This window comes from Stigmatopora argus, chromosome 23, assembly GCF_051989625.1.
Source record: "Stigmatopora argus isolate UIUO_Sarg chromosome 23, RoL_Sarg_1.0, whole genome shotgun sequence".
NCBI lineage: Eukaryota > Metazoa > Chordata > Actinopteri > Syngnathiformes > Syngnathidae > Stigmatopora > Stigmatopora argus.
Window position 1 is genome coordinate 8823682 of NC_135409.1, and position 25986 is coordinate 8849667.

Here is a 25986-nt window from a genome sequence, read left to right on the forward strand (position 1 = left end):
CGGTCGCGTCGGTTCACAGTCGAGCAGACGGCGCTCCGTCCAAACACACCCGAACCAAACCGCACGATGACCTGTTATCTTGATTCTCTTTAGCACCCCCCCCCCCCATCCGACCCAAAATCCCACCCTCCCTTGCGCCAAAAAAAAACGCGAAGCAACGTCGTGTGTCATTTCTTCAGCGGGGGATGATGGAGACGCATCCAGTCCGCGGAGCTTTCTGCCGGCTGCTGATCTTCAGCGTCACGGGTGAGAAATTCGGCATTTCTCGCGGATTTTCTGCCTTATTCCGAAATATGATTCAAACTTTTGAGACAGTGTGTGTGTTTTTTGCTCGAGGCATTTCACGTGGACACATGTTGAAGAGTGAGTGACCGTAGTAGTGATGCCGTGCAGTCTGCAGCTCTTACGTATTATATATATATTTTTTTTTAAATGAGCGTGTTTTGCATGCAAAGCAATGAACGAGACGGAACGAGTGGCTGCCATAGAATTCCAAAGCTTTGCATCTCAACATTTTGTCACTCTTTGGCTTCCACTTGGATGCGTTCTGCCATGGACTTGTTTTGCACTCATTTTCTCTGATTGACGGCTCCATTTCAAACATTTTTTTGGTTAAAAACAATCTATATTTATAAAAGATACCAATTCAAAACCTATAGGACATTTCTGCCGCCTCAGTTTTAGTTAGAGTTCAATTTGTATCATGGAAACATAAAATAGGGAGTTGAATCAAAGATTTTAGGGGAGATAATCAAAAATTTAGTGTCAATGATGGTGATAGTCCAATCCATTTAGATAGGGAGGGTCTGCCCATGCTGCCAACCCTCCCAGGCTATCACTGTCGACGTAGTCAAATAAATCCCCAATTTCATATCGATGACAAATTCTGCTCTGATTCAATTCAATACAAACATATTTGATTGATTAAACACAATATTATCTACACCAGGGGTCGGGAACCTTTTTGACAAAGAGAGCCACAAACAATTCATATTTTCTAATGTTATTCCTTGTGAGCCATACTACGAATTTAAAAGTCAAAATACATACATGTAAACGAGTTCCTTTTCATTTTTTTTAGTAATTTCACCACTTTTAAAGTGGAAAACACTGAATATTTTTTAAAAGGTTCTTACGCTTTTACTAATCAATGAGTGGATGCATTCCAGAAGAGTCTACTGCAAAAAAAAAATGAAGATTAAAGCAAAAAAAATGAAGATTAAAGCAGTTCTAGATGTAATATCTCAGTTCTGTCACCAGCGATTTCCAGATTTTAGCACACAGGTTAGCAAAGAGCCAGATGCACCCATCAAAAGAGCCACATGTGGCTCCCGAGCCATAGGTTCCCTAACCCTGCTCCACACATTTCGCATTTCACCTAAGCAATCCAAATAGGAAGCATTTTCCATCATTTTTAAATTCACGGTTGAAAAATGTCCCTCAATTTGAAGAAAAATCAGGGTTAGGGTTAAAAGATGACAATTTTTATCCACCAATGTTTAATTTGATTGGATGGCTTGTTAATCTACTGCGTTTTTTTCCAGTTAGCACTCTAAAAAAACGCTGTATGTCTAAAATAGTACATTGAACTAGTTGTAGAGCGTCATGGTTTCCCGGCAGCTATATGACTACCGTGTTGTCCAACCATCTGCCACGCAGAATGCCAAGTGGGCACTCCAAAACACTTTCTTGTTGGAATCATACGCGTGTGAAAAAACCCGAAAGACAAACAAAAAAACACGCATTCAAAAGTGTGATCTGGTGTTTGCACTCGTTGTGACCTCATCTGTCCTAGTAACCCTACTCACTTACCTTCAGGGAGTTTTTGCTTTTAATTTGTTCATCCAAAACAGCATTTGGAATGCCATCAGGCCATTGTCTGCCGGAAGACAAATCAACTCGTTATGGCTCGGTTTATTGTCAATTCAATGTTTGGGAGTTTCACCCCCGGTGACAAGGACTTATTGCATTTGGCTATTGGCGGCTCGCCACTATGGGACAATTGGCGTGATGGACCGGCGCCAATACAGCCAGCGTGATATTGATCACTTCTCGCGGGGCTGTCAGCCAGCTGCAGTTTGCCACTGCGTGTTTGTGTGTAATGATGTCTAGAATTAAAAGCCTACTTTATGATATATGTTGATCATTTCCTTGCTAAAAAGCAGATTAAGGCTGCGCTAACTTTACCGCCCTCTACTGCTCTAATAAAAACCTTCCGCAAGGGCAAATAAATCTTGTTAGAAAGATTTCCTAAAGCCTTCTTAACTGTCTGGTTTTTAGCCATTTTCATCATTTGCCTCTGATTTTAAAGACACTACCGATGGGTCGGCATGGAGACCAAGCGCCGATGTTTTTGTAAACAATGGATTGACTTCATGTCTTGGTATTTTGTTTCCCCGTCCGTCTTTTGTCTAGCAGATTGAAACATTGTATTCATCAGTTTTTTTCTAATCCACTTAGCAGTGTTCTCGTCTGACTCGGAGTTGATTTGAAAAAGCCAGGCTGGGTCAGAAGGACAGCTGCTGGTCTCCTTTGATGGCGGAAAGATTTGACACAGAAAGCTTCATTGTTTGATTTGTCGGAAGTTACCGTATTTTCACGACTATAAGGCGCACATAAAAGTCTGACATTTTCTCATAAATAGACAGGGCGCCTTATAATCCAGTGCGCTTTATATATGGACCAATACTAAAATTGTTATCACGATAAAATCAAATGAATCAGTTGATAGGGTACACTGACTCTACTATTTTCCCGTAGACAAAGTACTGCGCAGTGACTGCTGGGATATGTAGTAGTTCTTTTGTCAGTACACCCAATGGATTGTGGCCTGTACACATGGACATCAATACAGCTTGACGAAGCATGGAAAGCACTGTTGGAAAAGTTACGCTAGCTACCAGCTAGCTACTATTTGTGAATGGATTGTGGCCGCCTGGACGAACGTATAAAACACAGAAAATGAGGACTTTGGTGGATTTGTGGTTAATGATGGCATGAGTAAGTTGTAAAATGGCTAAATAAAGTATCACCGAACTCAGCTTTGCTTCTGTTGCCTTTTTAAAAACGTGTTTTTAGCGTGTGGGTGTAGCGTGCAAGAACTATATATCCCAGCAGTCACTGCGCACCGGAAACCGGAAATTGAGTCTGGGGCTGCTTCCGGTAGCCAGCGCTTTTGCGTTTCGATATTCATATATAATATATATGCGTCTAAAAAAACGATGCGTCCTTTGTGTGTTTAAAATACAGAAATAGGACTCGTTACTGACACTGGGGCAAAAAATACGATGCGCCATATAGTCGTGAAAATACGGTAAGTGGAATCCAGTCTTTTGTATTGGGTCATTGGGGATCTGTGACTAAATGTAAGTTGATTAACGTCCAACCCACCTTAATGCTTGCAAACATGCCAATAGAAATTCACGAGTAGGGGCTCGCAGATTGACAGCCTGGCCCCTTTCCAGTCACCTCCTCTTGGCTGGTCGCCTAGTTTTGAAGTGCCCTCCACCGGGTGGTGGCCAACGGCGGGGGGTAGCCATTTTCCCCTGAATGGGATGCTTGTTCCACGGGTGAAAAAGTGTGACGTCACCAAAACGCTGTTGACCCCATCCATTTTTTATCCAGCCCAAGCTAGTGGAATTGGAGACAACATACTATTTTGGTGCAATTTGGGGGCGTGACCTTGCTCCGAGAGACTGTTGCGTCTCCACGGTGATGGCCAGAGCGGGATCGGGAAGCCGACAGGAAGTCAGAGCCTTCCACGCGCCATCGGAGGCTTGTTGGTTGTCATGGAAACTCCAGTCACTCGGGCTGAATTAAGTAAGGAACGAAAGAAGGAAATATGGTCGATGCGTGCCTTGCAAAATTAGAGGGAAAATATTTTTCCATGACCAAAGGCGACTGCATTAGGATTCAGCAGCGTTCCTCTCAGAGCATGCAGGATTACTAATCGCACGCACGCACGCAGTATTTTCTCAGTTTGTGCCAAGCAGATGGGATTGCTGCATCTCACTGCTCAGACTAGGGCAGCCAGATTAGTGCAACATACAAGTCAGGTGAATATTTGCGCGTGTATCCCAATGTACAAATAATCATGTTTTATTCGCCCGCTTTGGCTTTGGTAGCCTTAAGGCAAGGGTGTCAGACTCGGGTTGGTTCGCGGGCCACTTTAACGTCAACTTGATTTCACGTGGGCCGGACCATTTTAGATATAATATTTAGATTTTTTTTATATAAATGGATTAAAAAAACCTAGATTAAAAGCCCTGAATATTCAGTTTTTTATAGATCTAAAACAATGTTTATTTTAGCTTTTTTTGTATATTTTTAGATTTTACAAAAAGATTTCAATATATTTGCTTGTGCAGCTTGCTCCAGCTACAGTTTAGTAGCTCTGGCTAATCACTAGCCAATCATAGTTGGTGAAAGCGATGACGTATCCCTACGCCTGCGACAAGGCATTGTGGTGTTGCCAACTTGAAATCTGATTGGTTAAAGCAACAGTCTTATCGACGCTTGTTTAATGCAGCAGAGCCTGCAGAACTGATTGTGAAGGCCTTGAGGCAGATTTCTGACCCTGGCAACAAATAATGGCTGAAATGTGATTGGTTAAATGCTTCAATATGAAAACACACATCTGGAAGCAGTACAATCAGGGGGAAAGGAAGCTAACAGACAATTTGGAATTATTTAATAAGTATTGTTGGACAAAATATAATATATGATTCAGATGTTTCTTAGGCCAGCAGAGAAGGCCTTGAAGGCCCTGACAGCCCGCCACTGGAATGCTGTCAATATTTTTCGAAATACAAATTATTATTATTATTATTATTATTATTATCATTATTTTTACTAACCACCGTAGCACATACTCTCATTATCAGTTGACATGACAATAACCACGACATTATTTTTGGAGCTTATTTTTAGGATCCACAAAACACACGTCTGCTCGTTGTCCTATTTGGCCGCAAATCTGGGGATTAAACCCAAATTGGTGTCAAAACAAGTGCAGCGTAAACCTCTGGATTTGTGGAATATTTCCGCAGCGGCAGAGGAGATGTGTGTCAGCGCCGCTGTTTGTCTGGAGTAGAAGAAAGCGCAGAACTTTAAAGCAGCACTCAAGGCGTTTAGAGAGATGAAATTGCGGGCTACGCTAAACTTTCATCAGGCGTTGTCAGGCTGTCAGAGTATTTATTCATGTCAACTTCTTTTGTGAATCCTCGACTCTCTGCAATTGATTTTTCTTCGCTCTTCAAAGTCAAAATTACAATAAGCACATGTGAAGATTGCATTTGCACAGTAATTTCTGGAATATTGTGGTTAATGTAGCCCAGACATGGCCGCGATTGACGAAAAACCACAAAGTAGGATCCCCCCCATTATTACTTCCACAATACATGCTTTTGCGCATGAGTGCCGACTTTCTATTTTAGGGTCAAATTAAAATGAAGAGTATAGGCGTATATTAAATTTCCTGATTTTTCCCCTTTTAAATCAAGAATTGTCATTTTTTAATCCATTTTTTCTGTGTTTTTAGTTCAAAAACCATTTTGTAAAATCTAAAAATCTATTTAAAATAAACATTGTTTTAGATCTCTAAAAACTGAATATTCAGGGCTTTTAATCCAGTTATTTTAATCCATTTATATAAAAAAAAATCTAAATATTATATCTAAAATGGTCCGGCCCACGTGAAATCAAGTTGACGTTAAAGCGGCTCGCGAACCAACCCGAGCCTGACACCCTTGATCTATATATATATATAAAAATGTATGTACTTTGAATACTGTACTCACAGTAAAAATAGTTTCTCTCGACTTGATATAAATAAAAAAAAACATGTTAATGGTAGTTTTAGTCCAAGTCCTCGAAGCAGAGCGATGTCTGCGATATTTGAAGGATTACTGTAGACATTTTTGAATAAAGGGTTAATAAGACTGCTGCCCATATGTCTCCACATAGCAGGGTGTTACATTACACTCTTCTTGGGTGTATGTACAGCCACATATGTACAGCTGTCCAAATGCATTAGCACCCCACACAGGGCCCCGATATCTCACGCTCAGCACAAGTGATAAGCTTGTCTTTTTGGGTTTTAAATTGCAGCTTTTAATGCTGCCCAGGCTGGCTGGAACAATGTACGGTTTGTTTAAAGCTCCACCGTCCTCCACTTAACATAAAGCCTGATCCCATTAACTGGTTCCTTCTCGAGTTGGAGACAGATGAAGAGATGAAGACTAAATGTCCATGTCAGCAGGCCGCAAAATGGAGCTGTTAAGGGAGAGAATTGTCACTGCTAATAAAAAAAAACATTACAGCATTTAAATGAGTTCCTGGCACCCTTTGAACAACAGAAAAATGTAAAATTCCCCCAATTAATAGAAATCAAGATTATAGTATTACGTACTAGACCAAGGGTGTCAGACTCGGGTTGGTTCGCGGGCCGCATTCATGTCAACTCGGTTTCATGTGGGCCGGACCATTTTAGATATAATATTTAGATTTTTTTAAATATAAATTGATTAATTGAACTGGATTAAAAGCCCTGAATATTCAGTTTTTTTTATAGATATAAAACAATGTTTATTTTATCATTTTTAAAATATATTTTTAGGTTTTACAACATGATTTTTGAACTAAAAACACAGAAAAAATGGATTAAAAAATTATTGATGATTTTAACCCGAACCCTAACCCTAACCCACGACAACAAAACCTGTGAACATTTTTTCCCCAGAAACAGACTAAACGAAACCCATAAGTAGCTCTGTGACCCTCTGGTAAGCACTAAGTAATATAAGTCAGATATTAATGTACTGTTGTTCCACAAGGCTTTTTGAAAACTAAATAGGATGACTTGGTATTTGGGCTTCTTTTAATGGGACAAGTCTAAATCAGTGATCAAGGAAGCCCACAGACGATTCCCTGATTGGAAGGATTTGGGCTAAATCAGCCCCCAGGAGTCGAGTAATCCGCTACTCTTCTATTGGTTAGGTTTCTGCTGAGACAGGCAAGTTTATCCTGAAAATGATCAGCAATCCCGCTCGCGGCGTCTTCACACAGCTTGAGCTTGTCAGAATCTAGTGGGACAAAAACAAAACAGAAACAAAACAAAAAAATACAGCGCTGGAGTTAGTAGAAAGCAGGCTGACTTTGTTCCTTTGGATTTTCTACTACATGGCGAACAATGTAGGAAATGTGAATTTTCTTATCCTAGCTTTGAGGTTTTCCCAACTGCAGGATACCAGCTAAGCCCCAATCTCCAATGGATTGAAAAGAGCTGCCGACCCTCCATCTGTCCAGACTTTTCAGATGATCCTTTAAGGAAAATCGCCGTGGATGGAATCATCTCGTCATTTTAAAATATGCCTAAACTCAAGTTTGGTTTTTAGAGGGAAAAGCGGAACATGGTGAACATGATCCAAGTGCCGCCAGGGCAATAAGTGTAACATCAAAAAGAAACACAACACTGATCCATTTCAAATTAAATCACCCATCTGTCTTAATGTATTTATTTATTAACTTACTTCTGACCTATCTATTTATGTCTAAAATGCCTTTCCTATTTCTGCATCCTCACCCTCTTGCTACTGTGACAACAAAATGTCCCGAATACGGGATGAATAAAGTTATCCAATCCAATCCAATCCAATCGTTTCTTATGTGGGCCATTTGAGATAACGTCCTAAAGCTTTGATGCTAACCAAACGGGTGGGTCATGCATACATTAATGAGGAGAAATAGCAGTAAGATTAGTGAATGAGAGGCCAATAAAAGAAGTAGCCTTGGGCTCGCAGCATCACTAATTGCCTTCTTACCATGCCACTGGAATGTATTCTTTGCGGCGCTCAAAACAATTAGGCCAATTATCACCTGTTGTTTCTGGTTTGAACCTTGGAAATCCTTGTGATTTAAGGAGGGAAATTGCTGTATTATTTTTTTTAACTATTAATAAGAAGCTCAGAAGAGTTCCCCCCTATTTCCACTTATCATCTTCCATCCCGCTGCGGTAAACAATAGGATTACGCTGATTTCATGTCGTGTTTGTGTCGACCTAAATATGACGCTGCTGAAAGTGAAAAGAGCAACAAAAAAAAAAACACATAGACAGACGCACTGTTGTTTTAGTCCCCTCATTTTTGATTTATTCATATGAAAAGCCGGCTGCATTATTTAGCTAGCTGTAATCATGAGTTTGTTTTGCTTTTCTGGATGTGTTTTTGTGTCATTTTCATCCCATGACTCACCTCATTCGCAGACTGCCTCGTATTCTTTCCGACTGACTTAATGAGGTGGCCCCGGGTATTCCAGTTGGATGCTGCTTCTATTCAATTCATCTTTCTTTCTTTCTTCTTTAACTACGGCACGACATACTTGATGAATATTATACATACGCTTCCACTATAACCACCAACCATTTTCTGTCCTTTCCTTTGCAGTGGCAACAGTGGAACCTCTGGCCCGAAATTTGAAGAAATTCCAAGAAGATATCGACTGGTCGTACACAGGTATGTGTGAATAAATGCAACATGACCAGAGCTGCAACGATCGATTGATTATCAAAGGAATCAACAACCATTTTAATAGTTGAGTCATTGTTTTTCGCGTGTGCGGTCGATTGGTCGCCGGTCTTTTGGTCGCCGAGTCGTACGGTGTTTGTAAGGTTTTTTGGGGGTTTGTAAGGGGAATCAATAATCATTTATAAGGGCAGTTATCGGCAGAGGTTGACAGGTATGTACTTATGATTGGGATTGTGAGATGTGATTTTCAGATGAAACACACACTCACGGGCGCACACAAAACCGCAGTGGTTAAGAAAAAGCTGCGAGACAAACCCTCCGTATGTCAGTTTGGAGATCACTTGATCCGTCGGAATTACCGTCTCTGTCAACATGTCCCATCGGAGAGCCTTGATCTACCCGGGGCCATATGCTCGCTCACATGACTGCCGGCCGCTAACTCAGCAGAGAACCCCCGCTGCGCTAAGCCGGACAGAAACAAGAGTGGTCCGAGGCAGACCAATAACAGTCACCGTCCCAGTGGGGGAGATGATGGCCTTTTGTTGGCAAAGGAGTCATCTGTCTGCGGGGGTCATTGCTGGGCTAATAGAGGGCTAGTCAACGTATTAAGCCCTCGCAGTCTTGTAGCCATAACTTTGCCCATTCGCCAACCAAGTCAGGCATTATCATACACGCTTGGTGCGACCTGTCGCATCAATCCTTGTCACTCTTTCACTAAAGTACATCGGGAGAGGATGTGTCCCTTTAAAACAGGGGTGTCAGACTCGGTTGGTTCGCGGGCCGCTTTAACGTCAATTCGATTTCACGTGGGCCGGACCATTTTAGATATAATATTTAGATTTTTTTTTTTATAAATGGATTAATTGAACTGGGTTAAAATCCCTGAATATTCAGTTTTTTTTATAGATCTAAAACAATGTTTATTTTAGCTTTTTTTAAATATATTTTTAGATTTTACAAAATGATTTTTGAACTAAAAACACAGAAAAAATGGATTAAAAAATGACAATTATTGATTTAAAAGGGGGAAAATCAGGATATTTAATATACATCTATACTCTTCATTTTAATTTGATCCTAAAACAGAAAGTCGACACTCATGATTGACTTTCCCGGGCCACACAAAATGATGCGGCGGGCCAGATTTGGCCCCCCGGGCCGCCACTTTGACACATGTGCTTTAAAAGGTACAATGTAATCCCGATTCAAGCCGGAACTATTTTTATCCCTTCCTGTCCCACGAACATGAAAGGGCTTAGAGATCAACTGATTAGAATTTGGTGGTCGCAGTTCAGGTAGTTGGGCTTGGGGTAGAATTACCATCATTTTAATATTGGGAATTTATGATTGATCGCTCAGAGTAGTCAATAAACGAATTGATTTCCCTCCATTTCCGTTCCTTAAAGACGACTGGTGAACGTTTCTGATGTAGGAGTTTATTCCTGATTCAGATGGTGGCACAGTTGGTAGCTGTAATAAGAGTTTACTTGTAAATAATTGACCAAATGCTTGCTCAAGCACGATTTCCATCTATCATTTCATCCAGACTCATTTTTTTCCTCATTTCACAGATGATTTTCTTCCTTCTGTCAAATCTTTCAAATCAGTTCTAAGACACACGCTCATTCTCTTTGTGGAAGAAAAACAAGATTTTCATTCACATCCTCTTCTACAATTTATAATCATATTGTGTTGTGGGTTTATCACTCCCTCCTCGCTTCTGATTTCTCAAATGTACTCTGTGATGTTGCATAATTTGGAGTATATAAGTCGTGAGATAGGTTAGACACACCTTGTCTTGAAATTATGACATCATCTTTATTTACAGTTACAACATCACAAAAAAAGCAATCAGGGGGATTCACATAATATTGTACTTGTGTGTTTTTTAATGGAGCTACTTTATTTCATTTTGAAATGATGAGCTTTATGGTGCTGTTTTTTGACTGTTGAGAGTATATTTGAGGGTTTAAAAGCGTTACAAACACACGGCCATAAAATAGTTTTGGAGGGTTGGATTGATTCCGATAGCAGAAGGCGCTACCCCAAAATGCACGGACCGCCACTGAATTACCGTAACGCTTGGACTAAGCGGGCGGACTATTTTGAGCATCCGCTCATTTGACCACGAAAGCGGGAACGTCTGCTGGCTTGCCCTCAGTCGGTTACTGCAGACTCATGTGTGTGTGTTTGTGTGTGTGTGTGTGTGTGTGTTGTGGACACAATCGGGTCTTTCTGAGCGGCTCTGTTCACTCGCTGAGCCGTGAGTAAAAACATTACCATGTGAAAGAAGCGCACTTCTTTTTAAATGGCTCAGAGAAAGAGAGCTTCTTGATCAAATTAAAGGAAATATGGGGAAAAGGTGGTGAGAAAATGATAGTGGGTTTTCTACAATAGATTCAAGGTTATAATCAAATTCTATGCTGAAAAAGATTTTTTTTTGGAACAAACTTCCACTTCCCTGGTCCTGGTCCCGGGTGGCCTTGGGTTCCTTCTGCCTGGAGGATACCTATGGGGTCCCATCTGTTGGGCTCGCATGCAATGTGCACTCTGATTACCCTCTCGCAGCAAAGCGAAACATTCTAGTGCGGCAATATCTCATCTAACAAAATGGCATCTTTTACTCATCCCTGCATTTTGTGACAAAAATGCTATTGTATTGATTTGAGGCTTAACTATGTTGGATGTTGAGAAACGTTAAATCCATTTCAACTGGAAACGGCTCTCCTGTAATAGAATTCAAGTACAATGGTAGAAGTAAAAATGACCATATTAGTTCAATCATACCTCGACCTACGATCAGCTCTACCTACGACATGCTCGAGGTACGATGAAAATTTCCATCGAATAATTCGCCCTAGATACGATCAAAATTTCGAGATGACATGACATGAGAGGCTGTTTATCATTGTAGCGCACTGTCTTTTTTTGCCGTATCTCTTGCGAGCACTGAACGATTTATTCGGACGGGTTTCTCCTACGCATCGACCAGGAAACGCACAATGCGCATGCGCGGGTAAAAAGAGGGCTTTGTGGGTAATGAAGTATACTCGTGCACACAACACCGGGGTCCTTGGTTCAAATCCAGGTGGGCACAGGAATGCACACTGACTTTGTGGCACCACAATGGCTTGGGTAGCCAAATGTTGTTGTAGTATTCTGTCAAACTATTTGTATGAAACTCAGCGCGGGTCAATTTGGGTCAGATCTGTTTAGCGTAGTGAAAACAGTCCCTAAATTGGTCAGATTGTAGGAGTGCTGATGCGAAGTGATGTACTGACCTCAGAACAGCGTTCACAGCTGGAGCCGGCGACTGCTCCATTTTTAATTTGTTTTTAAATGCGAGTTGCAACTAGGACAGTTGGTGGTGAATGGAATGAATGGATCTCTATCAGCATCTCTAAAAAAAGAAAAAAGAAAAAAGAGCTGCTCTCTTTTCTGCGTTCATCTGCACGCACATGTTGGCAACTCCCAGTCACCAAATATTCCAGGCTGGCCTTTCTTCTGCTCTAGTTGTTAAGCATTGGACTCAGGCTACACCCGCAGCCTTGTTTCAGACGCTAAATGACGGAGAGGTGTGCGCGTATATGCGTGGTTTCCTTGTGTTCTTGCTTTTTCGGTTTTGGGCCTACTGAGACAAGTTGGCAGGTTTTATCCTTTTCATTAGAGCAGAATTTAAAAAGAAAAAAGGAAAATTAGCAAGTCACGGCCTCCCGAGACTTTGACATATTTTCATGTCTAGACGGAGAAGGATTCGTATAGATCAGGGGTGTCAGACACTTTGATACATGTGGTATAGATCGTCATATTGCGTCTGGTGATTGTAATAAGGAAAGAATAAAATTATGTCGAAAATGTCTTCGGTCTCTAAATCACATGTTAAATTATTCAAATGCAGCGATGACTAATTCAAAAAGTGTAAAAATGCGCACATGAAATGGGGTTACACTCCCCACGATTTGACGATTCCTATTTGAAAGTTTCATCGTCGGGTTAAACAGCTTCAGTTGCGTCGCTCCGCTTTGAATATTTGATCAGTATCGGGCTATTTTTCACACGGGCTGAGGCAAACAGAAACAGACAGCCTCCCCTCTCCAAACCATTTCAGGCCTACATTATTTAAATGAATGATATGCGTGTATTTGAGAGCAGAACGAATTCACAGATGGTCAAATCATAGTTGGTGAAAGCGATGACGTATCCCTCCACCTGTGACAAGGCAATGACGTATCCCTATGCCTTGTGAGAAGGCCTTGGTGTTGCCAACTCAAAATCTGATTGGATAAAGCAACAGTTTTATCGACGCTTGTTTTATGCAGCAAAGCCTGCAGAACTGATTGTGAAAGCTTTGAGGCAGATTTCTGACCCTGGCAACAAATAATGGCTGAAATGTGATTGGTTAAATGCTTGAATATGAAAACACACATCTGGACGCAGTGCAACCATGGGGAAAAGCAATGAAAGGAAGCTAACAGACCATTTGGAATTATTTCATAAGTATTCATGAACAAAATATAATATATGATTCAGATATTTCTTAGGCCAGCAGAGAAGGCCTTGAAGGCCCTGACGGCCCGCCACTGCAATACAGCAATTATTACTGTACTGCCGCGATAAACGAGGTATAAGTAATAGCAGCAAATTCCAAAGATCCATATGAAGGCAGTGCACCCCACTCTACTCTCGAGCTCTTTAATCCCCGTCAGGTTTCTGATGCAAGATTCTCAAAAGGTTACTTTACCGCCCACACTGATATTTTTATTAGTCTCTGACTGGCAGTGGTTCTATGGGAATTTTCAATTTGCAGGGTTTTTCCTTTTTTTTTTTACTGGGACAAAATATGTTGCTCAGATTTGCATCACATGCTTGGTCACCTTACGAAATGAAACATATTGTTTTTTTTTGCATATTAGCCGCCTCCACGTATAAGCCACAGCCTTAAAAATGCCTTAAAATTGTTGCATTTTACAATGAGTAAGTTTTATGCAACATACGGTTTATTTTGTTCTTGAATTTCATTCATAGACGTCAAAATAAAATGTTTATCTTTTCTCTATTGGCCACATTGCGTCATGGCGTTTCGTCTTTGTCACCTTGCAAGTCTAATTTGTGCAAATATAAGCCGTACCCTCGATTCAGTCATAATAATACGGTGTATATGTGAAAAAATACGGTAATTCACCCCTCTTTTTTCACACTGTATTTCTGCTTCCAGGCACCCTGAACCAGCGTAACTGGGGTAGAAAATATCCGACATGTAGCAGCGCCAGACAGAGTCCCGTGGACATCGACGAAACCTTCGCTCAGGTCCGACTTCAGTACCAGAACCTGCAATTTGAAGGCTGGGACAGACACATGGCTGAGTCCACTACAGTCCGCAACAACGGGAAAACAGGTTGGCCATTGAGAGTTAGATAAAAAAATAAATCTCCCAACACCAGGGTTAACTAAGGAGACTAGCCGTGAGGATTTAAGGGCGACGAACAGTCATTGGAGGAGAGGCAGCCAGAGGCAGAATGCCATAGAGCGAGCCAGTGTGTGGAGAAAGGAGAAAAAGCTATATGTCAAAAGGCAGAGATGAAACCCTGCAAGAAAAAAAATAGAGTCAATAAAGAAGCTGGAGGCTGGAACGTATAGAAGCACCAGCGGCGGTCCGTGCATTTTCTAGCGACACCTTCAATCCGACCCTCAAAAACTATTTTATGGCTATAAAACCTCTACTGCAGCTACAGCTGCGACACATAAAAAAATTATCAATAATAACCTCATACAATTGAAATAATTTTTAGGAATATAGCCATATTTTACTCACCAAAAATCCTTTTTAACTCTACACAATATCCATCCTCCTTTCTTTCTTCCTTCTTTTCTATCGCCATCGAAGCTAATGCTTAAAGTCGGACCTGTCCTGTCGTATTTCTGGCATACGTTTTTATTCGATTTAGTGCTGAAAATGTTCGTTCGCGGTTGTGACAGGCTTGCTTGCTTTGGAGTTGTCCGACCTTTCTTAATGATGTCCAGCTTTTTTTTTCTTGAAATGTCCATCTTGAAAATGGCTTTAAATCAACACAGCAATATATTTGCCTGTGCAGCTCGCTCCAGATACAGTTTGGTAGCTCTGGCTAGTCCACTCGATCACTAGCCAATCATAGTTGGTGAAAGCGATGACGTATCCCTACGCCTGCGAGAAGGCATTGTGGTGTTGCCAACTCGAAATCTGATTGGTTAAAGCAACAGTCTTATCGACGCTTGTTTAATGCAGCAGAACTGATTATGAAGGCTTTGAGGCACATTTCTGACCCTGGCAACAAATAATATCTGAAATGTGATTGGTTAAATGCTTCTACATGAAAACACACATCTGGAAGCAGTGCAACCAGGGGGAGGGAAGCTAACAGACAATTTGGAATTATCTAATAAGTATTGATGGACAAAATATAATATATGATTCAGATGTTTCTTAGGCCAGCAGAGAAGGCCCTGAAGCCCCTGATGGCCCGCCACTGAGAAGCACTCGTGAAAAATACAAACGCGGCAAGCCACGTCGAGGGGAAAGTCCTTACGACTGATGTCTTGCCTGATAAACAAATACAAAGACACTCAGCCGGATTCATCTTTTAGTCTTTTTTGGACGAAGAGGAAATTAGTTATCAAGCATAATGTGATGCGGAATTATACATGAGCGCTACAGTGGCATTAACTGTATGTATTTCATATCCTGTTAGGAATTAATATCCTGGAGGAGCTCCTCTGAATTCATTTGGCACACTTGCACAGTTTTATTATGGTTACTACCTCTAAGATTTGATCTCATTAAATAAAGTTGCAAGAGAAGCCTAGCTGATATTTGACCATTTCAAAAGGATTTTTTTTTCTTTTGGGTTTGCTGTTGGAGACCTTTCCAAAACTGCAAAGATATTTGAAATCAAATTAGAATTGACCAATGAACCACATGCTCAAATTCGAGCCATTTCATAATCATCAAATGTTTGAATATCTTCCAATTCAATGCAATTGATTCAAAGGAGCATCCTCCTTAGTGCTTACTTACAAAACACAATGAAACCCGACTTTGGAATTCTAAACTTGAAGTAAAACCTTCTGGGGTGAGAGTTTTTTCCCCAAAAAAATCTTGAAAAAAATCTCGCAAATTGTTCTGTAAATGTTCAAGACATGTTTGTGCTTCCGTTTTAGTGGCTATCAACGTTGATGGCGACTTCTACATACGCGGAGGTGGACTGAGCTCCAGGTTCCGTGTGAGTACCATCACTTTCCACTGGGGGCGGTGCAACGCTACTTCCGACGGGTCCGAGCACAGCCTCAACGGCATGAAATACCCGCTTGAGGTAGTAGTACTCTGAACAACTGGTTTATTTATTTACCCTCGCTTTGGGGCTGACTTGCTCAATCCATTTCAGATGCAAATCTACGCCTACGATCCAGACGCCTTCCCAAGTTTAGAAGAGGCCGTCAGGGAGGGCGGCAGGATTGCGGCATTAGCTGTGATGTTTGAGGTCAATAAATAAGAAATTAATTGAATCAGTGAATTTTCTTTAAAAAAATAAATCAATCAATCAATTTCTGCAGATTAGCTCCGAGGCCAATGATAACCTCACTCCTATAATCGACGCCGTCAACACCGTCAGTCGATTCGGTGAGTCTAAATGCATACCTGTCAACCTCTGCCGATAACTGCCCTTATAAATGATTATTGATTCCCCTTACAAACCCCCCAAAAAACCTTACAAACACCGTACGACTCGTACGGTGTTTGTAAGGTTTTTTGGGGGTTTGTAAGGGGAATCAATAATCATTTATAAGGGCAGTTATCGGCAGAGGTTGACAGGTATGTAAATGTGTGATGTCACTCATTTGGCAGCAATAATCTCAGCGTTTTCTGTTTGCGGGCAGGCAAGAGTGGCTCAATGGAAGCATTGGCGCTGCAGTCCTTGCTGCCAAATAACACAGCAAAATACTTCATCTACAACGGCTCATTGACGTCTCCTCCCTGTTCGGAGACAGTCGAGTGGGTCGTTTTCAAATCCACCGCGGCCATATCGGAAACACAGGTAATGACGTACGAAGCGCTCGGGAAAAAATACAGTACAAAACGCTCGAGTTCACATGTGTCAAAGTGGCGGCCCAGGGGCCAAACTAAAACACAGAAAAAGTGATTAAAAATGACATTTATTGATTTACAAGGGGGAAAATCAGGAAATGTAATATACATCTATAATCTTCATTTTAATCTAATCCTAAAACAGAAAGTCGGCACTCATGATTGACTTTCACGGGCCACACAAAATGATGCGACGGGCCAGATTTGGCCCCCGGGCCGCCACTTTGACACATGTGCCCTAAATTGATTGTTTTTCCGTTGGATAAAATCATTGGGCCCATTGTTATTTGTCGCCCCGTTTGCACGTTAGTGTGCATTTGCGTGATGGGAACGAGAGTGACGGGGCATGAGACGGCCACATAAGCACCGACTAAAAATAGAGCCTTGCTCTGGGTGTCACAACAAAAAGGACACAGATTTGTTTGGTGTTCACCATTTGTCCCGCCATCTTTTTCTCTGCAGTTGGAGGTGTTCTGTGAGGTGATGACGGTGGAGCAGGCGGGTTACGTGATGCTGACGGACTACCTGCAGAATAACTTCAGAGAACAGCAGCAGTTCATGGGCCAGGTGTTTGCTTCATACACAGGAGTGGAGGATGTGCCCACGCCGAGTAAGTCTCCATTTTAAACGTTTTGGTGAGCAGTGCACTTTAACGGAAAACCATTTAAAAAGTTGTTGGAAGCTAAACTAGCTTGCGCTCAGCAAAAGCTTATCCTCCAAGGTCATCCTGCAGCGGTCGTCATTAAAAGCGTTTTTTTTTGCTATTCTCTCCATCTGCATAAATTCAGAATGTGAAATATAAAGTAGATCTTTTAGGTTGCTAGGGAGCTTGACTTTGGAGATCGGGGTCCCTTTTTCCCCTCTCAATTTATTCGCCGGCTCTTTTTGAAATTGAAATCAAGTATTTGGTATTTCCGAGAAGGGCCCTTCTGCTCCTATCAAATGCGTCGTATCCGACCACTTCATGCCGAGCTCTTTTCTGGTCTTTGGTTTTACCATGCAAATCAATTGAATCAAGGTGAATTCAGAATAAAGTAAGCGTTGGCTTTTTTTTATGACTGTTGGGGGTTATTCTGGATAATATTATAGATGTATGCATTTTAATTACTTTTGTATAAGAGTGTCTTTAATTTGAGACTGGGGCAAACTCGAGGTCACCCTGCTGGCACCTCACCCTCCAAGGACTGTTTACTTGGAGATAGACCTCGATGCAACCCAGACACCCAGATGCAAGTTCGCAATGAAGATCTGCGAAGGACTCATAAATTGCTTTGACTGGGACGCCGGCAGTTTACCTTATGAAGAAATGATTATGCTTATACTGCAAATTCTTACGCAGGTGTTTTGGTTTCGATCTAATATGAGCAGTTGTTTTTGGACCTTAATGGTGTTATTCGGTTAGCTTATGCAATTGTTTTGAATCAGATTACATTAAATGTTTTGAGTATGTCGTGACTAAATGGAGAGAAGAGTATGCCGTTCTTCAGAATCCTCTTGAACGAAGACGAGTTATGAGTGATTTCTCCTTGCAAGTGTATGTTTAACGATGTCTTCCATGTTAATTAAATTGTATTAATAATTAATCCATCAATGACTCTAGCCTGCAGTTCAACGCCAGAAAACGTCCAAGCCGACGCCCAGAATGAAACCACCATCGTGGTGACATGGGAGCGACCCCGTGTGGTTTACGACACCACTATCGACTGGTACGCTGTTAACTACGAGAGACTCCAAGGTCAAAACCAGAAGAAGCAGGAATACCGGACTGATGGAGATCAGGATGTGGTACGGAACCAAGTACTTTTGGATTTATGTATGCGTGGCGTGGCCTTAACATTTCAGTTTGGGATACCGCAGGGAGCTTTTATCTCCGGCCTTCTGGCCAACAGCAGCTACGTGGTTCAGGTGGTGGCTGTTTGCGCCAATGGCCTAAGAGGAAGATGGAGCGACCAAATTATAGTGGACATGCCGTTAGAAGATCCAGGTATGAGCATGTAAAAATCCACACATTTGAATTCACTCATTGGATGTTGGTTAATGTTTCCTTTCTAGAGAGTGAGTCCTTTTCAGATGTCTCCAAAGAATTTAAAGGCAACAAAGAGGTAGGAGGCTCCTCGTATTGTAGATATCAAGTTAAATGTGAACTTTCTTGATTTCACAAAATCACGCTTTGATTCGAAGATGTCACCAAACATCCTATGGCAAAAACCAGAACCGAATCCCAATCCTCCGGATCAGAGCCCCGTAGAGGAGATCCCGGCAGAACAGACCAGAGTTTACCAGAATCAACCCACGCATCACCCACGACCGCAGTCGACCCCGAAGCCGCCGGTACAGGTCGTCCCGCAGTCGGCAAAGAACCCACCGGTAGAGGTCGTCCCCCAGTCGACCCAGAATGCGCCGGTAGAGGTGGTCCCGCAGTCAACCCCAAGACTTCCTCCACCGGAGTCACCCGTACAGAAAACGCGTCTCGACCCCAACGTGAAAAAGAAACCCGGCAAGTCCCAAGGTGAAGAAATGAGCAAAAACCAGATCGAGGATGGGCGAAGAACTCGAACGCAACGGATATTCACCCATGGCGGTTTTGACGGGAACAGCGCAATTTGGGTCACCGGGATAACCGAGCAGCCCGGCTTCCTGTTTCCCGTTTCCGTGCCCAACACTCTACCAAGCGTTCGGCGCCAAATCACTGAAGAGGCATCGCTGACGCATCAGGTAGTGACACACCAGCTGAACCGTAAAAAAGTGTAACTTAAGGTCCGCTTCTCATGGCTTTATTTCACACACACAGGAAGATCTCAGCCCTACAGATCAAATTGAGGACGAAAGAGAACTCCCTTCCGAGTCAGACCTCTATCCGCCCTCTACGGAGCACATGCAAGTCACTGACGTCTTCTATGAAGACACCGTCAACGGTTCATCTCCTTCACTCGGCTCTCCGGACACTGAGATGGTCAAAGGCGCAACACAAACATCTCCAGACAGCGATTCGCCTGTGAACAGACCTCCAGAAACCAGCACCTCCTTCTGGATCTCCGAGAAGACGCCACCTGGCAGCAACACCCTTGCCGACACCGTCTACAAGTCATTCACCTCCTCCTCTCTTCTAAGGGTGCTCATGCATACCACCCAGCCTATGTTTAATGGTAAGACAAGTGTACTCGGACGTTTCGTCAAAAGACGTTTGGTCCCCGGACGTTTGGTCCCCGGACGTCTGGTCGACCGGACGTTTGGTAGAACGGACGTTTGGTCGCCGGGTTGTTACTGTTGAAACCAGCTCTCAAAATTATAAACATGAGAGAGAGTGAGTTTAATATCTAAATATCTAATATCAAAATATCAACAGTAAACTCTCTGTCATAATTTGACAGCGAGCGAACCCGGCAACCAAAGGTCCGTTCTACCAAATGTCTGTTCTACCAAACGTCCATTCTACCAAACGTCCGTTCTACCAAACGTCCTTTCGACCAAACGTCCTGTCGACCAAACGTCCGGTCAACCAGACGTCTTTCGACGAAACGTCTTAAGACCAGAGAACCACCACCACCACCAACACCACCACCACCACCACCAGTAGGACTGGTTGAGTTTTAATTCTCGTTTCTGTATCAGGGGGAAGCAACAGCAGTCATGAATCTCATGTCGGCTTAGTCGGAGGTGTTGAGCGGGAAAAGAGGACCGTCATTCCCCTAGCTGTGGTCTCCACTCTCACCATCTTGTGTTTGCTGGTGCTGGTGGGGATACTTGTCTATTGGAGGTAGACATGCAAATATAAGTCTGGCAAACTCTCCATTTTTCTCATCTGTTTTTCCCCGTCTCACCCGCCATAGAAACTGTTTCCAAACGGCTAACTTCTACCCCGACGACACCACTTCACCAAAAGTCTTATCAGCTCCATCCACGCCGCTACTGCTCGCTACAGGTAACCTTCATGCATGTCCCTTTACGATTTAAATGGCAAATTCCGTTGGCCTCGTGTGTGCAGACGGTCACGAGCCGCTGACGGTGAAGCAGTTTGTGAAGAACGTCATGGAGCTCCACAACACCAACACCTTTTCCAAGGAGTTTGAGGTGTGCGACGACGTCTGTTGTATTTTGTGTCCGACGCTATTAAAGGCAGGCTTTGCTGTCATAGCTTTTTAATAATGCACATCCATTTCTGCTAACATCATGCTGTTTAGGGAAAGCTTTTCACAACGCGCTAGTGCGCGCAAACATATTGATCAAATATTAAATCAAATGTAAGATTACAATTCCATGATTGGTGTCAAAAGGGGTGCATCTGCATGGCATCTGACCCCTGCCTTTCCGAGCATGAACCTCCAACGCCGATGGGAAATTCACCGATAGCGCTTCCATTGGGAGATTTAAGCGGAAAACACAGACTGAACAACACATAGCTTGGACTCGGCGCTCAACCTCTCTGTGTGCATATGAACCCTGTGTACCTGTACCTGCACTGACTCCCTGTCTGCCTGTGTGTCACCGCCTCCAACCCCTCCCTCCCCGACTGTCCTTTCACCACCGCCATCGTTGTGCTTTCTGCATCCTCACTTCCACCCTCCATTAGATTGTCAAAGATTCCTATGAGGTAAGGTTGAAAAAGACTCTCAGAGCACTCACTACTGCCTGACCACAGATACGAGGGTCGCATTCGCCAACGAATGAACGAGTGTCTATCTTTTTCGTCGTTGTGCCGTAGGAAGTACAAGCGTGCACGGTGGACATGGGAATCACCGCAGATAGCTCCAGTCAACCCGAGAACAAATCGAAGAACAGATACATCAACATCTTGGCCTGTAGGTCTCGATAAGTTATTTTCACTGTTTTGGAAATTTAAAAAAAAAATGCTGTGTGATTACAGATGATCATAGCCGAGTTAAGCTAACCAACAGTTTGAACCGAGACGGAAAATGCGAGGATTACATCAACGCAAACTTTGTGGATGTAAGTTGTACAGTGCTCATTTAAATTGGGGTGATTTCAAGGCGCTTCTTGGCAATTTTAGGGTTATGAACGTACAAGGGCCTACATCGCAGCCCAGGGTCCTTTAAGGGCAGGCAGAGAGGACTTCTGGAGAATGATCTGGCAGCAGAACATCGGGATTGTCGTCATGATCACCAACTTGAAGGAAAAAGGACGAGTGAGAATTCATCCTTTGATTATTACGCCACCCAAATCATGATGACATGCTATTTTTTTCCTTTCTTTTCCAACAGACCAAGTGTGATCAGTACTGGCCAGAGGATGGTCAGGAGGAATATGGATCCTATCAGGTGACCTTAAAGAGCAGCAAGGCCCTCGCTTACTACACATTGCGAACATTCATCATCAGAGATACCACAAATAGGGTAAACAGTCTTTTACACACTTGTGATTCTCCTGATCCTGGACCCACAAAGACTACAAAAACAACATGGGTTTTGCAGACTTCTGAACACACCGTCCAGCATTACCACTACACCCAATGGCCCGATATGGGCGTCCCGGAATACACTCTGCCCGTACTATCCTTCATCAGAACATCGTCTCGGGCCAGAACGCAGGAGATGGGACCCGTCTTGGTTCATTGCAGGTAACCCGTCCATCTGAAATGGTTAAACGGCAGTGTATAAGGACAATTTTTTTGTCTTCGGGGTCGCAGTGCTGGTGTCGGCAGAACGGGGACTTATATCGTCATAGATAGCATGCTGCAACAGATCGAAGATCAAGGAACGGTGAATGTCCTCGGTTTTCTAAAACACGTGCGGACTCAGAGGAACTTTTTGGTTCAGACTGAGGTAAACGAACCCTTCTTTCATGGATATTTGGTACCGTTCAAAGCTTACGCTTTTTCCGCTCTCGCCTCCTTTAGGAGCAGTACGTTTTCATCCATGACGTCTTAGTGGAGGCCATCTTGAGCCGCCACACCTCTGTCACTTGCGACCACCTTCACGCATACGTATCCGGTCTGCTTACACCCGGGCCATCGGGTCGGACGCGGATGGACAAGCAGTTTAAGGTAAATCCGCTTAATATTTCTTAAATAGATTGTCGGATTAATAAAAAAAAGTGATGTCTTAGTTGATCAGTCAACGGCAGGCTAAACATGCCGACTACAGTACTGCGCTACGGGACGGCAACGCTAGGAGAAACAGAGCCAGAGCGTTAATGCCCGGTGAGCCGCCATTCCACCGAGCTAGGAAATGTGTGCCCCTTCTACTCTATATCTTTTAGTATGTCCATCTTTGCAGTGGAAAGATCAAGAGTTTGCCTGACGGCCACAGAAGCTAACTCTTCAGGCTACATCAATGCCTCCTACGTTCTGGTAAAAGCACTTTGAGTTTGGCTGCTGTGAAGAATATTGAAACTTTAGTCGGTTTTCTGAGTTTTGGCTTCCAACCACAGGGCCATCGCCATAGTAAAGAATTCATCGTGAGTCAAACGCCACTCAGCAGCACCGCTGAGGATTTCTGGAGAATGATTTGGGAGCACAATACGCACGCCGTCGTTCATCTGCCTGACTCACAGTGTCAGGTTTGTGCATTATTAACTACGTTTGCGCTACAGCTTCTGTCCAACTTTACGTCTTTTGAGTCTGTATCCGTTTTTTGCTACCGCAACCAAAATGGCCCCGTTCAAGTGGCAGCCGGTGGCGGTAGCTCCGTCCACTCTTGCTCGTTTTGTGTTTTTGCTGCTTTTCTGTCTTAATGATTTGATTTGGTGATTCTTAATGCATACCTGTCAACCTCTGCCGATAACTGCCCTTAAAAATGATTATGATTCCCCTTACAAACCGCCCAAAAACCTTACAAACACCGTACGACTCGTACGGTGTTTGTAAGTTTTTTTGGGGGGTTTGTAAGGGGGAATCATAATCATTTATAAGGGCAGTTATCGGCAGAGGTTGACAGGTATGTTAATGATCCCATTTACTTTGATTTGCTCTGTACTTTGTGCTTTTGCTTTGTTGTTCTGCGGCCTTTGCGACTGTACTGTCTAACTTATAACTATGCCTTTTTTTTGCTACTGTCACAATGAAATTTCCCCAATACGGGATGAATAAAGTTATCCAATCCAATCCAATTTATATAGTATACATGTGTTTGACTTGTTTTTCTGCAGATTGAGGACTCGGACCTGCGTGTGTATTGCCCTTCGGAAGAGCATATCATGAACTTTGAGGGATTCACTGTGTCCCTTTCAGGGGAGAGGCACCTGCGTTTGTCCAATGACGACGAAGTGCTTGTGCAAGACGTCACTTTAGAATCCACGCAGGTACTTCCGCAATTGGAAATGCTTCGATGAATAGAAATAATGTCATTTTGCTAACAAATTTTCATTTTGTAGAATAATTTCGCTCTGGAAGTGCGTCTCTACCACGTCTCCTGCTGGCCCAACCCCGACAGCCCCATCAGGAATTGTTTCGACCTCATTAACGCAGTCGGCGAACACAGCCGACGCACTCCTGGACCTACAGTAGTGCACGACCCGTGAGTTAGATGCACGTTGCTCTTCTGTAATGTTTCTTCCATTCAACCTTTTGAATACGTTGACGTTTTCTAGGTTGGGAGGCGTTGCGTCGGGTCTCTTTTGCGCCCTAACGACGTTGTCCAATCAGCTTCAGGTAGAGGGTCTGGTCGACATTTACCAGGCGGCACGAATGACCAACCTCATGAGGCCGGGAGTGTTTAACGACATAGTATGTACTCTCTTCCTTATTCATTGATTAGTCATTTTGAAACTCACGGCGTGTCCCGTGGTAAATAGTATCGTGAGAACATTGTCAGGTAGCATGTATTTGGGAATACCGTATTTTTACGACTATACAGCGCATCGTACTTTTAGCCACAGTGTCATTAACGAGTGCTATTTCTGTATTTTAAACACACAAAGGACGCACCGTTTTTATAGACGCAGCCAGGCATGGCATATATATATATATATATATATATATATATATATATATATATATATATATATATATATAGTTCGTAGTCTTGCTTTAAATGCTCTGTTGACGCCAACATCTAGCAGGATTTCTTTGGTAAATACAGCCGAAATGACGGTGAGCACCAAATTACTGTGTTCGCCGTCATCCTGGGTGTATTGACAAAAGAACTATATATCCCAGCAGTCACTGCGCAGTACTTTTTCTACGGGGAAAATAGTAGAGTCGGGGGCTGCTTGCCATAGTTGTGAGAGCTGTAGAGGATGGTGTACCCTATCAACTGATTTATTTTATTTTATCGTGATAACATTTTTAGTATTGGTCCATATATATAAAGCGCACTGGATTATAAGGCGCCCTGTCTCTTTTGGAGGAAATTTAAGACTTTTACGTGCGCCTTATAGTCGTGAAAATACGGTATGTTTATTTGGAGGTTTTCAATATAGACTTTGAATCTATGATAACGACCATTTCCTTGTTTTAGGAGCAGTACCAGTATTTGTACCGGGCTGTGTTAAGTCTGGTGAGCAGCCAAGAGGACCAGCGAGTCTTGCAGAGTCCAGAAACCAACGGATCCGTACTTCTGAGAAAGGCCAACATTGCGGAAAGCCTTGAGTCGCTCATGTAGATGACACGCATACACAAACACGTGATAACAAGCCAAGTCATGCGGAGATCAGTGTTGTCTTTGCCCCACAAAATGTCACCACTCATCCTCAAGTCATTTGCTACCATTGACAGCGATAGAGGTCCAATTCACTTCTGATGGGTTGGACATGTATCGGCGTCCATGTCAGCCAATGAGTTAAAACTTGTAAAACCAAATGTACTTACGGCGACTGTTGAACTAAACCAAAATAATGCTTTGTGATCGTCTTTCTACTAAAGGTGGCTACTGTCTTGTTTGCACTTGGTCAATGAGACATTCCATCCAAATTGTGTTGTGTTTTAACATTTTTGTCAGTATTTTGTCCCCAATCAGACACGATTGATCAATCAATTAGCCTTCTTCAAGACTTTTTGTGTAAATATCCCTTAAATACCAAAATGCTGTATGTTCTTACTGTATCTATATTTTCTATGACATTTTCTAGGCATTTACACATGCATTCTATTTAATAATTCCACTTACGGATCATAGATATAACTCATTTGTTAATGCTTTTTTAAAACTTTTCTGGTAACCATAGCGAGTTAACACATTTAACTGTGCAGTATGTAAATAGGAACAGATTGAATAAAGACGTCTCTAATTCAACACAAGTCATTGATAAAGACTTCATGTGTTATTGCTTGATAACTTTTCCCTCAAGTATTTGACAACAAACAGAAAATACGCCACACAAAGTCATGAAAAATATTTTCCACGACAGTATCGCAGTCACACATGATAACATGTACATAATGCTTAATAA

At 42.6% G+C, this 25986-nt stretch overlaps 1 protein-coding gene across 4 annotated transcripts; it reads left to right on the top strand.

Moving 5' to 3' along the window:
• Positions 1–25834, top strand: ptprz1b (protein tyrosine phosphatase receptor type Z1b). Of its 4 annotated transcripts, XM_077593281.1 has the most exons (31): positions 3–246; positions 8442–8510; positions 13738–13917; positions 15717–15868; positions 15941–16036; positions 16110–16176; positions 16434–16591; positions 17104–17251; positions 18242–18426; positions 18499–18625; positions 18694–18743; positions 18823–19356; positions 19433–19787; positions 20254–20398; positions 20472–20563; positions 20627–20712; positions 21212–21232; positions 21344–21440; positions 21506–21588; positions 21650–21784; positions 21861–21992; positions 22071–22216; positions 22286–22421; positions 22496–22642; positions 22705–22798; positions 22875–22948; positions 23029–23157; positions 23746–23898; positions 23971–24113; positions 24187–24322; positions 25056–25834. In XM_077593281.1, the coding sequence occupies exons 1-31, from the start codon at positions 186–188 to the stop codon at positions 25197–25199; spliced, it is 4275 nt and encodes a 1424-aa protein (XP_077449407.1). In that variant the 5' UTR covers positions 3–185; the 3' UTR covers positions 25200–25834. The 4 variants fall into 4 exon arrangements, with proteins under 4 accessions (XP_077449404.1, XP_077449406.1, XP_077449407.1 ...); XM_077593278.1 differs by having other exon boundaries at positions 1–246; positions 21861–22216; XM_077593282.1 differs by lacking the exon at positions 21212–21232 and having other exon boundaries at positions 4–246.
• Positions 25835–25986: the final 152 nt, after the last annotated feature.